Source organism: Oncorhynchus clarkii, chromosome 14, assembly GCF_045791955.1.
Source record: "Oncorhynchus clarkii lewisi isolate Uvic-CL-2024 chromosome 14, UVic_Ocla_1.0, whole genome shotgun sequence".
Taxonomy (NCBI): Eukaryota; Metazoa; Chordata; class Actinopteri; order Salmoniformes; family Salmonidae; genus Oncorhynchus; species Oncorhynchus clarkii.
Window position 1 is genome coordinate 18,865,525 of NC_092160.1, and position 16,068 is coordinate 18,881,592.

The following is a 16,068-nucleotide window of genomic DNA, read 5'->3' on the forward strand; positions in this document are numbered from 1 at the left end:
AAATGTGCTTGTTTTGTTTATTGTGTATATAATATTTGCTATTTATTTAATTTTGTGTTTTAAATTGTATATACACTTTTCTTTTCTGTATTGTTCACATTTGCAAATGAGACCTAGGTCTCAATGTGTTTTTCCCTGGTTAAATAAAAGTTAATAAAAAAAAAGACAAATAATGTTCCATATCTATATACACTATATATACAAAAGTATGTAGACACCCCTTCAAATGACTGGATTTGGCTATTTCAGCCCCACCCGTTGCTGACAGGTATATAAAATCAAGCACACAGCCATGCAATCTCCATAAACAATCATTGGCAGTAGAATGGCCTTACTGAAGAGCTCAGTGACTTTCAACGTGGCACCGTCATAGGGTGCCACCTTTCCAACAAGTCAGTTCGTCAAATTTCTGCCCTGCTGGAGATGCCCCGGTCAAGTGTAAATGCTGTTATTATTATTGTTGTTATTGTTGTTGCTCCTATTATCTAGGAGCGACAACAACTCAGTCGCAAAGTAGTAGGTCACAAAAGCTCACAGAGCGGGACCGCCGAGTTGCAACACTCACCGCTGCTCGGTTGCAACACTCACAACCAAGTTCAAAACTGCAATGTTAGCACAATAACTGTTCTTCAGGAGATTCAAAAATGTGTTTCCAAGCCTAAGATCACCATGCGCAATGCCAAGCGTCAGCTGGAGTGGTGTAAAGCTCGCCGCTACTGGACTCTGGAGCAGTGGAAATGCGTTCTCCGGAGAGATGAATCACGTTTCACCATCTGGCAATCAGACGGACGAATCTGGGTTTGGCTGATGCCAGGAGAACGCTACCTGCCCGACTGCATAGTGCCAACTATACATTTCCTTTCTTGTTTCAACATGACAATGCCCCCGTGAACAAAGTCAGGTCCATACGGAAATGGTTTGTTGAGATCGGTGTGGAAGAACTTGACTGGCCTGCACAGAGCCCTGACCTCAACTCCATCAAACACCGTTGGGATGAATTGGAACGCCAACTGCGAGTCAGGCCTAATCGCCCAACACCAGTGCCCGATGTCCCTAACGCTCTTGTGGCTGAATGGAAGCAAGTACCCGCAGCAATGTTCCAACATCTAGTGGAAAGCCTTCCCAGAAGAGGGGAGGCTGTTATGGCAGCAAAGGGGGAACCGACTCCATGTTAATGCCCATGATTTATGATTGTGGAATACTAATTTCATCAATATTACAAAACTTACTTTAGGTCAGCTTCAATGGCTTTCATAGGTAGGTAAGAAAAGTTACATGATGTCAATTTTTATGTCCAAACATGAATATTGACTTACATTGAAGCGTTTTCGGGTGGTATATGGCCAATATACCACGGCTAAGGGCTGTTCTTACGCACAACGCAAAGCAACAGAGTGCTAGGACACAGCCCTTAGCCGTGGTATATTGGCCATATATCACAAACCCCTGAGGTGCCTTATTGCTATTATAATCTGGTTACCAACGTAAATAGAAATGTAAAAATAAATGTTTAGTCATACCCGTGGTACACGGTCTACCACAACTTTCAGCCAATCAGCATTCAGGGCTCGAACCACCCAGTTAATAAATAGTAGTGCAATACTGTTAATTTTTTCCCCTTTAATTTCAAAATGATCCAGCTTCTTCCACCATGTTTCACACATATTCAGACTATATTTTGAGATAATATATGACAAAGTGCAGTTAAAAAAAAATATATATTATAGACATTACTTTATTAGCAACCTTAAGTCTGAATAGTGATGAATTGACCCAATGGGTCATGAAATGTGGTTTCACCAATTTACTGTATGTTGTCAACTATTTAAATCATATTTTTCACCAAAATAAGCATTTTTTAAATACAAACTAAATGTACCCTATTCTTAGTCCACCATACCCTTTACTGACATATTAACCACCTGGTTGAGCACATTTGTTGATTTGTTGCTTTTTACATTTTAACCATTTATTTTCATATTTCTACTCTTCAAGGTCTCTACTAACAGGAATGGTGCAATATGAATACCTCAACAACTAAATTCCTCCTGCCTTTTATCCCTTATCTTTGGTGACAGATTTAGAGTATTCTTACAGCCCTCGAAGTGGGCGAAGTTAGAGAGCCACAACACTGAACTGCAGCAACCCAAAATAATACAAATTATGTAAATTCATCCACGAGGGGGAGTTGACCATTCAAGTTCAAGCGAAAATGTATTTCATATCCACTTCTAAATCAATTGTCAAAACATGCTCTACCAGATGATTGAGAATAGGGTTAAAGGGGTATGGAGAAATTAATTATTTAAATAAGGTTGTTTCCACTTAGAGAAATACATATACTGAAATCTCCAAAAATACTTCACCAAGCACACTACAAACAAAACCTTCTTGAAAATTCCAAACTATTCGCTTACAACTTGAGGGAGCCTGATTGGCTATGCAGCACCCAGTAAGAATGTGCTTTGAGATTTCAAATGGCTCACCAATCACTGATGGTAATGAAGTCAATACAGTAGGCCTTCCATTGGCCAGAGACTTCCCAGTTCCCATTTAGCATAGCTGAATTACATTGGAGGGATTCCATCTTTAAAGCCTGTAGTAGGGGTAGATGAATGTATTGTTGGCAGGGGGAAGAAGAAAGGAGGAGGATGGAAAGGTTTAGGAGGGCAATCAAGACCAGTTAAATACAGACAAGTCCAGTAGAATCCAGCGAAAACCAGTTAGCCACAGAGGTCTGGCACAACATGGTGTGTTTAAAAATGATGCTTTTAATAAAAGTGGAGGCTGGGTGGAGACATTGTGAAATCACACTTTCATGTTTTTCAATGTCCTATTTTGAGTAACGGGTTGGTTACGCTTAATTAATGCCTGCATTGCTAACTTCTCCACTGTTTTTGTCCCGTAGCTACCATGTTGTAGCAGCGTGAAGCGAACCCGTAGCTACCATGTTGTAGCAGCGTGAAGCAAACCCGTAGCTACCATGTTGTAGCAGCGTGAAGCAAACCCGTAGCTACCATGTTGTAGCAGCGTGAAGCAAACCCGTAGCTACCATGTTGTAGCAGCGTGAAGCAAACCCGTAGCTACCATGTTGTAGCAGCGTGAAGCGAACCCGTAGCTACCATGTTGTAGCAGCGTGAAGCGAACCCGTAGCTACCATGTTGTAGCAGCGTGAAGCGAACCCGTAGCTACCATGTTGTAGCAGCGTGAAGCGAACCCGTAGCTACCCGTAGCTCCCAAACCATCTCTCTCCACAATGCTGCTGCTCCCAAACCATCTCTCTCCACAATGCTGCTGCTCCCAAACCATCTCTCTCCACAATGCTGCTGCTCCCAAACCATCTCTCTCCACAATGCTGCTGCTCCCAAACCATCTCTCTCCACAATGCTGCTGCTCCCAAACCATCTCTCTCCACAATGCTGCTGCTCCCAAACCATCTCTCTCCACAATGCTGCTGCTCCCAAACCATCTCTCTCCACAATACTGCTGCTCCCAAACCATCTCTCTCCACAATGCTGCTGCTCCCAAACCATCTCTCTCCACAATGCTGCTGCTCCCCAAACCATCTCCCTCCACAATGCTGCTGCTCTCAAACTTCTGTGCTCTCTTCCGACAACAAGTCACCCGATGCCAAGAATAACAGAAACGTAAACAAAGAACATGCGGACAGAGGAAATATTAGTGACAAGGGTCTGTGTATGTGCATGTATGTGTAGGGGAAACCACTTAAACCCATGTCCAGCAAGCGTCTTGTACAATAACATACAACATGTTTGTGTGTTTGAACCGTTTGTGTGTGCGCGTGTGGGGTAGGGGGTCACTGGTAGAGGAAACTGGGTGGAGACCACAGCTGAGAACATCGACCTCTTGTAATGGAAGGCTCTTGATGACAGACACTGATGTCTACATCAACACACAGTGTTCCAGCCACTGCCCTCTTCCCCCCCTCAGACACCAAAACTATGGACAACGGTCAGAGAAAACCAGGCACGATAACACATGTAGACTTAAAGACATCTGCAGAGAACTCCATTCCTGTGGGCTTGAGACAACATTTCCCCAATAGAACTAAAACAGTAAAAATAAATATTAGGAGCTAATTGATATGATGCATGAAGTACAGAGACATTAAACATGTTCCATCCTCAGATCATTTTACATTACGGTGCTGAATCTGGATGGACTCTATACCTTTCTGACGCGATCTGACGACAGATGCAGGGGGGAAGTGAACCAGCATTCACACCCAGAAACAACACCTATAGAGTATCCAGGGGAACGGGGTTCACAGATTACGCTGAGGGAGATGGGTGTTTCACAGATCTGTTTCAGATTCCAACCTCACAGAGTCAAGGCCAAGGACAACACTCAAATAAGCAGGGGAGAGTTTAAAACTCACAGACAAGTGGTTTCTTCTCATCACAAGTAAAAATTCTAGGCAGTGCCATGAATGGTGTTTCACAATTATACATTGTCATACAGACATCTATGGTTATCAGGTTCTGTGTAATGGTACACTGGAACTAACACAGAATATTCCCAAAAGTGCAAATTTTAAGCTAAATGTAGTGCACCGCAAACACTCTCAGGTACTATAAAAGATTTGACCTATGAAATGAACCCAGGTCTGCTACCAACCCACTAGCCCTCTTCAGCAGAACAAGCAACAAACCAAAGAACCAACCAGTCAACCAGCTGTAGTCCAGGGAGTGTGGCTTGCTAACACTGAGTCTCAGTACAGCTTGCTAACACTGAGTCTCAGTACAGCTTGCTAATACTGTGCCTTAGTATGGCTTGCTATCACTGAGCATTCCTAATGCCCTGGACAAGAGCTACCAATCAACCTGTAAAACATTCCACACTCTGCTCTGCTCCCCATCCACCCTGATTACACAACAAGGAATTCCACAGAGACATTTTCCCATTAGGCTGTAACAGGAAGGGGAAGGAAGAGGGAGAGCCTCGTCTGGAATTTTTCTTTGGATATGCAGATGTAAGGTGTTACTGCAATGCACAAGCGTGTGTGTGAGCACATCCATATGATTTTCAAAAAGGAAGGTGTGGATACACAAACCTGCACCTTGAGTTGAACCATAAGGATTCACCATAACAGGTACAGGTCCTACCCTACATGAGTCAACCATGTGGTTTACATGCCTAGTCTACATGCCTAGTCTACATGCCTAGTCTACATGCCTAGTCTACATGCCTAGTCTACATGCCTAGTCTACATGCCTAGTCTACATGCCTAGTCTACATGCCTAGTCTACATGCCTAGTCTAGTTCAGTAGGCCACAACGTTCAGATAGAAATATATTATAAAGATCAAATCAATTAAAATCTCATTTGATTTGTCACATGCACCGTGTTGACCTTACCGTGAAAAGCTTACTTACAAGCCCTTAACCAACAATTCAGTTTTAAGAAAATAGAGTTAAGAAAATATTTACTAAATAAACTAAAGTAAAAAAATAAAAAAGGACCAATAAAATAACGAGGCTATATACAGGGGGTACCGGTACTGAGTCAATGTGCGGCGGTACAGGTTAGAGGTCATTTGTACATGTACTGTAGGTAGGGGTAAAGTGACCATGCATAGATAATAAACAGTGAGTAGCAGTAGTGTAAAAAACAAACGGGGGGAGGGGGTGTCAATGCAAATAGTCTGGGTGGCCATTTGATTAATTGTTCAGCAGTCTTATTGGAGTGGGTCTAGGGTTTCCGTGATGATGGTGTTGATGTTTATTTATTGAACTGCATTCTTGGTTAAGGGTTGAAAGTACGCATTTTACCCGTTGTATTCGGCGCATGTGACAAATACATTTCGATTTGATGGGAGCCATGACCACCCTTTCAAAGCACTTCATGTCTACCGACGTGAACAGCGACGTGAACAGCGACGTGAACAGCCACGTGAACAGCGACGTGAACAGCCACGTGAACAGCCACGTGAACAGCCACGTGAACAGCCACGTGAACAGCCACGTGAACAGCCACGTGAACAGCCACGTGAACAGCCACAGCTTCCCTACTCAACATGGCCCTGGTAACCCTGTATTTGCTTGGCTTTGTTCAATGACAAAAAGCAAAAGCATTATGTCGTGAATTGCTTGTGCCCACTCAGATACAGTACAAATCAAAGACGTACCAATGTCCCTTTCCTCCTCCCACTCACTAGTTTCTCGTTCATGTCCCCAGCAGATGGAGGGCCAGTTTGTGTAGATGGATAATTGATAACCCCTCTAATTCTATGCAGAAAGACTGACCCGACACCAGATTACGTGTTCTCTTAGGTCTTATAGACAGAAATCATTAGACGTGTAATGGAGAGAAACAGTAGCCATGTAAACAGAAAGTAGGTCCAGAACAGAAACGGAGGAAGAGAGAGACTTTTGATGCTCTTAAAACCTCTTAAGTCTACCCCCTCCTTTTTCGAACATTCTGTTAAAAATCGCGCAACATTTCAGCGTCCTGCTACTCATGCCACGAATATAGTATATGCATATGATTAGTATGTGTGGATAGAAAACACTCTGAAGTTTCTAAAACTGGTTAAATCACGGCTGTGACTATAACAGAGCGTGTGTTTCATCGAAAAGCGCAAGAAAAACTGGTCACTGAAAACTGAAAAAAATATCCATGCGCCACTTGCATGTATTGTTTAAAGGACACCAAATGAAATAGTGCCACGGATGCAATTCCTACAGCTTCCACACGAAGTCGCCAAAAACGTCATTTTCATTGACAAAAATCCTTTGAGTCATGACCAATAGATCCTTCATTCCATCCAGCCTACAACAATCGATTTTGGAAGAGAGAAAAATGGACATTGTTTTCTTGAGTAGCTGCTATTGAATACAGATCGCCCAGTGATCAATTTGATCGCTTATTAACGTTTACAAATACCTAAAGTTGGGTTACAAAAGTAGGTTGAAGTGTTTTGTCAAAGAATATAGGCAACTTATATAATTTTAAAAAATGACGTTGCGTGTTGGAAGAGAGCTTTTTTCCTGAACCAGACAGGCTATACAAATGGATATTTTGGGCATACATGGATGGATTTAATCGGGAAAAAGACCCAATTGTGACGTTTATGGAACATATAGGAGTGCCAACAAAGAATATCATCAAAGGTAATGAATGTTTTATATTTTATTTCTGCGTTTTTGTGTAGCGCCGGCTACGCTAATTATTTTGTTTACGTCCCCTTCAGGTATATTGGGGTGTTGCATGCTATCAGATAATAGCTTATCATGCTTTCGCCGAAAAGCATTTTAAAAATCTGACTTGTTGGCTAGATTCACAACGAGTGTAGCTTTAATTCAATACCCTGCATGTGTATTTTAATGAACGTTTGAGTTTTAACGAGTACATTTAGCATTTAGCGTAGCGCATTTGCATTTCCAAGTGCCTAGTTGAGACGTCTGCGTCTCAAGTAGGATCAAGAGGTTAACTTAGATATCTTCAGAAAATGAGACTTCAAGAGAGAGACTTCGAGAGAGAGAGAGAGAGAGAGAGAGAGTGAGAGAGAGAGAGAGAGAGTGAGAGAGAGAGAAAGAGAGAGAGAGAGAGAGAGAGAGTGAGAGAAAGAACCGAAAGATTGAAAGACTTAACTGGTGTTACAGTGGAGCAAAAACATCTTGACAAAGTGAGGAAGTAACTGTTTTGCTTTGAACTTGTTACAAGATAATAAGATAATCCATTGTTACTGGATTGTAAAAAAGAGAAAGGGCATGTAATTGCTGGTGTTCCTTAACAGCCAGAGGAGGCTCGTTGGCGGCGATTAGAGACGCCGTTAGATAAGAGAGTAGGGAGAGAGAAGCCAGGCCAAACCAAACTTCCTTCAAAACAGTTCAACTGAAGCCTGCCACTTTTGAATTTTGGGTTCTAGCTCCCCCTCTCTCTCCCTCCATCATCCAGCTGTTGAGTTCTCCTCTCTTTCATCCTTTCTTTTCTGCATATGTTTGTCTCTCGCTTTCTTTCTTATCCAGCCATTGTTCATCTCCTCTCCTCCATCCCTTCTGTACTCGTTTCATTACCCTTTGGTCTTCAAACCATGAGCAGAGTCAAAGAAGACACAGGGCAATTGTGATAATATATATATATATTTTTTTTAATATTATTTTTATTTAACCTTTATTTAACTAGACAATTCAGTTAAGAACAAATTCTTATTTACAATGATGGCCTACACCGGCCAAACCCGGGTGACGCTGGGCCAATTGTGCACCACCCTATGGGACTCCCAATCATGGCCAGTTGTGATACAGACTGGATTCAAACCAGGGTGTCTGTAGTGATGCCTCTAGCACTGAGATGCAGTGCCTTAGACTGCTGCGCCACTCGGGAGCCCCGACACATTAAGTTAGAAGATTAGGTTGAAGTGGCGCCCAGACGCTGGTCTTGGGTCAGGTTTGCATTTAACAGTAAATTTATCCTAGATCTGTACTTTCGGGCAACTTCACACTGAAGGCAAGTTAGCCATTGAATGCTACTCATTATTCCTATCCAGAGTTGGAGAGAAACTGATTACATGTAAGTGATTACAAAAAAACATTAACTGTAATCCGTTACGTTACCAGCAAAAATATTGTAATCAGATTACAGATACTTTTGAAAAACTAGAGGATTACTTCAAGGATTACTTTTAAATTCAGAAAGGATTTTTGCGAAAAAAAACTTCTCTGTAAACTCAATGACATTCAAAGGAACATTAAAAAAAGGTGCATGTTTAAATCAGAGCTTGCTATGATGACACACCAAATGTGTTTGATGGATCGAGGGAAAAGAGCAGGAATAGGCTTTTGTAGGCTACAGTCCAAGCTATGTCTTCCAATGGTGCGACTGCTGTCGGCATCCAAAGATTATACAACTTGAATAATAGCTTGGAGGTAAGGATGAGAGTAGTGGTGTAGTCTACGGCGAAACGGATATCACTTATTATTGATATCTACAGTGGGGAGAACAAGTATTTGATACTAAGTTCTGCTTTTCTGATGTATCAAATACGTATGTCATGCAATAAAATGCAAATGAAATACTTAAAAATCATACAATGTGATTTTCTGGATTTTTGTTTTAGATTCCGTCTCTCACAATTGAATTGTACCTATGATAAAAATGACATGCTTTGTAAGTAGGAAAACCTGCAAAATCGGCAGTGTATCAAATACTTGTTCTCCCCACTGTATAGAGCGCAGTGATGTGAATCACACCGCTGCTCTCGGATTGTGGTTGTTGTGGATGGCTGTTCAGAAATCTAAATGTGTATTTGAACCCAATAATGGTTGAATTGAATTAATTAAAGCTTTTGATAAACTTAAAGGGGCAATCTATAGTTGCTACATCCATTTTTGGACTTATAAATTATATATATATTAATGTAAAGATCAAATTTAAATCAGAAATTATATGTAGTAGAAAGCGATGGGTTAGAAGAAGCCTACACAACCAACCCATAAAGTAAAATTTAACATCCATATATGGCCAGTTATGTAAACTTTAACATTGATTTATCCTGCAATAGATGTCGTTCAATTGGTAACATACAAGTCGGAAGTTTACATACACTTAGGTTGGAGTCATTAAACATATTTTTTTCAACCACTCCAAAAAATTATTGTGAACAAACTATAGGTTTTGGCAAATCGGTTAGGACATCTACTTCGTGCATGACACAAGTCATTTTTCCAACAATTGTTTAGACAGACAGATTATTTAACTTATAATTCACCGTATCACAATTCCAGTGGGTCAGAAGTTTACATACATTGAGTTGACTGTGCCTTTAAACAGCTTGGAAAATTCCAGAAAATTATGTCACAGCTTTAGAAGCTTCTGATAGGCTAATTGACATCATTTGAGTCAATTGGAGGCGTACCTGTGGATGTATTTCAAGGCCTACCTTCAAACTCAGTACCTCTTTGCTTAACATTATGGGAAAATCTAAATAAATCAGCCAAGACCTCGGAAAAACAATTGTAGACCTCCATAAGTCTGGTTCATCATTGGGAGCATTTTCCAAGAGCCTGAAGGTACCACGTTCATCTGTACAAACAATAGTACGCAAGTATTAAACACCATGGGACCACACAGCCGTCATACCGCTCAGGAAGGAGACGTGTTCCGACTCCTCGAGATGAACGTATTTTGGTGCGAAAAGTGCAAATCAATCCCAGAACATCAAGCAAAGGACCCTGTGAAGATGCTGGAGGAAACTATATCCACAGTAAAACGAGTCCTATATCGACATAACCTGAAAGGCCGCTCAGCAAGGAAGAAGCCACTGCTCCACAACCGCCATAAAAAAAGCCAGACTACGGTTTGCACATGGGGACAAAGATCGTACTTTTTGGAGAAATGTCCTCTGGTCTGATGAAACAAAAATAGAATTGTTTGGCCAATGACCATTGTTATGTTTGGAGGAAAAAGGGGGAGGCTTGCAAGCCGAAGAACACCATCCCAACCGTGAAGCACGGGGGTGGCAGAATCATGTTGTGGGGGTGCTTTGCTGCAGGAAGGACTGGTGCATTTCACAAATTAGATGGCATCATGATGGAGCAAAATGATGTGCATATATTGAAGCAACATGTCAAGACATCAGTCAGGCAGTTAAAGCTTGGTCGCAAATGGGTCTTCCAAATGGACAATGACTCCAAGCATACTTCCAAAGTTGTGGCAAAATGGCTTAAGGACAACAAAGTCAAGGTATTGGAGTGGCCATCACAAATCCCTGATCTTAATCCTATAGAACATTTGTGGGCAGAACTGAAAAAGCGTGTGTGAGCAAGGAGGCCTACAAACCTGACTCAGTTACACCAGCTCTGTCAGGAGGAATCGGCCAAAATGTACCCAACTTATTGTGGGAAGCTTGTGGAAGGCTACCTGATATGTTTGACCCAAGTTAAACAATTTAAAGGCAATGCTACCAAATACTAATTGAGTTTATGTAAACTTCTGACCCACTGGGAATGTGATGAAAGAAATAAAAGCTGAAATAAATAATTCTCTCTGCTATTATTCTGACATTTCACTTTAAAATAAAGTGGTGACCCTAACTGACTTAAGACAGGGAATTGTTACTAGGATTAAATGTCAGGAATTGTGAAAAACAGAGTTAAAATGTATTTGGCTAAGGTGTATGTAAACTTCCGACTTCAACTGTACATAACAACATACATTTTTGTCTTCTAATGCCTCTAATCAGTTTGGTTAATCCAAAAGTTGTGTTACTGAATATAAATTTTGGACAGGCAACTAGTAACTGTAACACATTACATTTAGAAAGCCACCTACCTAACCCTGTTCCTATCTCACAATAGAGACAAATTGGACCAAGATAATAGCAGCAAATCTAGTCAAGATATACAAGGGCTACTGTAGCGATCGATTTGAAGACCAAAGTGTGGAGCAGAGGTAGCATAACCATGGGTCTCGTCAAACAGCGCTGCCAGTCTCGCAGCGTTTTACACTAATAACGGATCCCGGGGCTGTCCCAGTACATCTGGGCCTGGCTAACCAGCAGACTCAAGCCAAGCCAAAACAATGCAGAGGAAGTGGGGGGGGGGGGGGGGGGTTGAGTGGACTAAAGGAACAAATAACTAATATGTTTCCTTCCTCTCCTCTCCTTTGCTATCACTCTATATACATAAAACAGTAATGAGGAGCTGGATGCATTTCCACAAGATCTTGAAAGACCTGCTGCAACACACACACATGAACACACACACGTTCCCACAGACACACACAATGGAATACTACTGTGAGGTTTACACCCTTCCATTGTTCCCAGCTGTTTGACAGACATAGGTTGAGCCTTCTTATAGCTTGGGAGTTGGAGTGACTTTGTACTGTCTATCTGTGAATAATTTAAAGTGCAGAATAGACTGTACATTATTCAGAAAGGAATAGAGGTAGAGTGAGAGGAAGGGAGAGGTGGAGGGAGGGAGGAGAGGAATAGGAGGATAGGGGAATTAAATGGCAGGAGGAAAGGGGGAATAGATGGTAGAGTGAAAGGAAGGGAGAGGTGGAGGGAGGGAGGAGAGGAATAGGAGGATAGGGGAATTCAAATGGCGGGGGGAAAGGGAGAATAGATGGTAGAGTGAAAGGAAGGGGGAGATGGAGGCAGGAAGGGATGCAGGAATGGGAGGATAGGGAAACTAAATGGAGGGAGAAAGGGGGGAATAGCTGGCAGAATGAGAGGAATCAGAGGGAGGAGAAGAATGGAAGGAGAGGAAGATAGAGGGGGAGAGGAATGGAGTGATGGCAGAAGGAGAGAACTTACCAGGCCAGCGATGGGAGTGGGTAATCTGTTGATCTTCTTCACCAAGCCAGGTTTGATGGAGCTCAGCAACCTGAGAGAGAGAAAGAGAGCGATGAGAGAGAGAATGTAAAATAATATGAAACCACAAACATCTGATTCAAATCCAATCAGATATCTCTACAAAACATCAATATCTTCAGCTATGAATGGATAACATCTGTAAAGGCATTGTTGGAAACAGTCCCAGCAGATACCATCAGACACTTACAGTATAATTTAGACAGAAAGCAGTTTAGTATTTTGTTTTATGGATAGAGGGAGGGCTATAGACCTAAACTTCCTTAGATAACTATGTGAATGATCATCATAACCAGAAAGTCCAGAGTTGGTGAACTTCAATGTCTCTTATCCAGCATCTGTTGCTCTGAAGAGCTAGGAATCGTATGCATTTCATGTAGGAGGAAGATCGAGAAGGGGAGAGGGGGATAGATTGAGAGACAGACAGAACAAATAAACAAACAGACAGACTACGACGACAGAAAGAAAGAAATGAATGAAGGAATCAGAAAACGGACCCTCCCCCTGAGTGTGTCCTATGTGGCCGTCTTGGGAGGTTGGCGTTGACATTGGCTCTAAATCAGATGGAAGGACTTAAGGACACATGCTGCTACCCACTCCTCTGTATATTAGAACAGGTCTCAGAGCAGTTGGAGTGGATAGTGATAATGACAGGGCAGAACCAGACAAAGAGGAAAAACCTCTGTCCTCACAGCCCTCAAGGGGCCCATGGTAAGTTGGAGCACAGTGGAGCACACAGCCGCAGCCTTGGACTGCTGTCAGAGTCACAGACAGGCCTTGGACTGCTGTCAGAGTCACAGACAGGCCTTGGACTGCTGTCAGAGTCACAGACAGGCCTTGGACTGCTGTCAGAGTCACAGACAGGCCTTGGACTGCTGTCAGAGTCACAGACAGGCCTTGGACTGCAGTCAGAGTGACAGACAGGTCTTAAGAAACTTAAATACACACCCAGTCACACAAACACGTGACGAACGATCATACACTATCTCAGTGTGTTAGGATGTATCTGGCTTTAGTGTATCCAGTCAAGTTATTCCTGAGGAAGTGGGCATGAGTGGTTGGGATAATGTTGTCAGGTCATGGTTCACAACAAATTACTAACACGCAGATAACTGTAGCTAAAATATGTTATTGTACACAAGCACTTCTGTCAAAAACAAAATCTGTCAAAAACATGGGAAGTCACGAGGCAAAACCCCCCCATTTTGATGTTCTGAAACTTTAAAACACTTAACTAAAGTACATCCCCCTCCCCACTCAAGGTAACCTCCTCAAAAACTAAACATGAAAAAAAAGCAGGTAAGGGTGTCAAAGTCAAAACAGATAACTTCCTCGTGGTCCAGCCCTTCCTTTGTTTTGAGAGCACACATGGTCCACAGGAGACATTCTCCAACTTCCTCCCAAGGTGCAAGGTTTTTAGAAAGAGCCTGAGGAGATCTTATCTAATCCTAGGCCTGTTATTGCTGTTTCACCTGAGGAATGTACAACAAGAGTTCCCCCTATCTGATTCCAGACCTGTTACTATGTCCTGTTGTTGAGGAATGCACTACAATAGTTCCCCCTTTGTTCCTCATCAAAGCCAGAGCCAACATGACATAACCATCTTGTGATAACAATCGCTGTGGTTATGACATGCCTGGAAGGCAATGTGATTCTATCTCAAACGCTGAGTGGAAGAGAGTGGAGAGGTTGAGTTGGATTGAGATGGATGGCTGTGGATGGTGTGATAGGGGAAGGGTTAGGTGTAAGGAGGGAGAATATTGTCGCAACACTGGATGAGGAACATTTCAGAAGGGAAGAAGGGAGACTCTAGCCATAACACAGGATGAGGAACATGTCTGAAGGGAAGGAGGGGGACTATAGCCGTAACACAGGATGAGGAACATGTCTGAAGGGAAGGAGGGGGACTATAGTCGTAACACAGGATGAGGAACATGTCTGAAGGGAAGGAGGGAGACTCTAGCCATAACACAGTTGTTCCCACAATGTGAAGAATTGAGTTGACATGGTTGGGAGGATGCATGCAATTTACACGCTACAGGAAAAGGGTTGAAGACTCAATGAGTACTTTACTGTAGTTATTGAATTGTTAATTTACTGTATCTATATTAAATAATTTATCAGAGTAGATCTAATTGGGATTAAAGAACCCTGGACCACAGTCTTTTTCAATAGAGAATAAATGATTGGTTAAGCCACTCAGAACTGTGAATATATCAAATGGCAAACATATCTAGTCAATATTATAAAATGTGCATGTAATGTACAGTTAGCCTGACTAACAAATCAAACACTGTAGCCATAGTGACCCATTTCAGGAAACTTGGCGTATGTTGCGGGTCACTACTTCACAGGAGAGCCGTTTGAAAGTGAACTTTTTTAAAATCAAAATGCGTTTTCTTTGGGACAGAAATGCCTTCTTGAACATGTGAACTTTCATGTGCCTTAATAACAAACTTGTATGCCATCCGTAAATATGAATAAAATTGTTAAATTACGAGCCCAGTAGGTTTAGCCACAGAAAAAAACAGCAACATTCCAGCTAGCCATGATTGGCTGAGATAATGAGTGGGCTGGACATGCTGAGAGATGAGTTTGGATTGGTTTGCCATATAGTACACATTCTGTCTATTTGAGCTGGTCAATATGTGTAGGTAATCCTGTCTAATGCGGCTTTTTTGGATTGAGTAGTAAAACTACATAAATCAGTATGATATTCAAGTATGATAGCTAAGGAGATGGAGAAAACACCTGTTTCCGAATTACATTTTCAAACTAAGGGCAACCATGGCATCCGTGACAGGAGACGCGTCCATCTATGATGTATACGGGTAAAATATTCTAGCAACCTACATTTTCAGATATGACACGTTTCTAATTTTGACAGAAAGTAGTTCATTTCAAGTTAAAGTGTACCGTTAGCTAGCTAACATTAGCTTGCTAACTCGCAAGCTAACGTTACGTGTATGATCTTATTATTCGTATCTCAGTCATTTGCTTGGCTAGTTAATGTCAGCTAGCTACCATTGAACCTGATAGGTTAGCTACCTGCAGACTCATGCAGGGTAGTAACATCATGAGTTGGGATTATGGTTCATTGTTTAGCTAGCTAGCTACCTACATGTCTTAACAAAATTATCCACTATGCAAGTAACTATTTCGAATGCGTTTGTAAATTCAGTCTGGCCATCTACTCCGATTTCAGAGCACTCTCGTCTGAGTGTACCAGATCTCAGAATAACTGATTAATTTAGGAAAGCTCAACACCCGTTGAATATGGTCGGTGTCAGTAAAAGTTGGCAAATAAATGTAATTAAATTGTTGCCAGCAGCACAGTTAACCAACACTCTGGATAACATGAAAACAGCCTAACCAGCTCTGCTAGGGTGAGCAAAATGGTCAGAGTTTGGGTGGGGGCTAAAGCTTAAGAGGGTGTGAATGATGCTGAATGGGTGTAGACAAAGAAGAGCTCTCCAGTAGGTACCAAAGCATTCAAAGGCCATTTCTCAAAAGTAAGGTTCATCAACTTTCAAAGCAGAATTACTTTCCCATTGTTCCTCAAATGCAGTATATGTTATACCATTTTGTAGCTCTGTGTCTATGATTTTATCCACTGTAAAAAAAAACACAATTTCAAATGTTGCTACATAAGACCGAATCAAGGCGATCGGTCACATACCGACCGCCTGTAGTGTACTTAACTGGTGTGTCAGGCTACTTATACTGTA

General features: G+C 41.8%; 1 protein-coding gene across 7 annotated transcripts in view; it reads right to left on the reverse strand.

The window, feature by feature from the left end:
* LOC139366376 (LIM and calponin homology domains-containing protein 1-like) overlaps positions 1 to 16,068 on the reverse strand; it is a 166,252-nt gene that overhangs the window by 92,588 nt on the left and 57,596 nt on the right. For all 7 annotated transcript variants that reach the window (XM_071103799.1, XM_071103796.1, XM_071103801.1 and 4 more), the window contains exon 3: positions 12,284 to 12,353. In XM_071103799.1, coding sequence (XP_070959900.1) covers positions 12,284 to 12,353 — 70 coding nt within the window. The remainder of the gene's footprint in view (positions 1 to 12,283; positions 12,354 to 16,068) is intronic.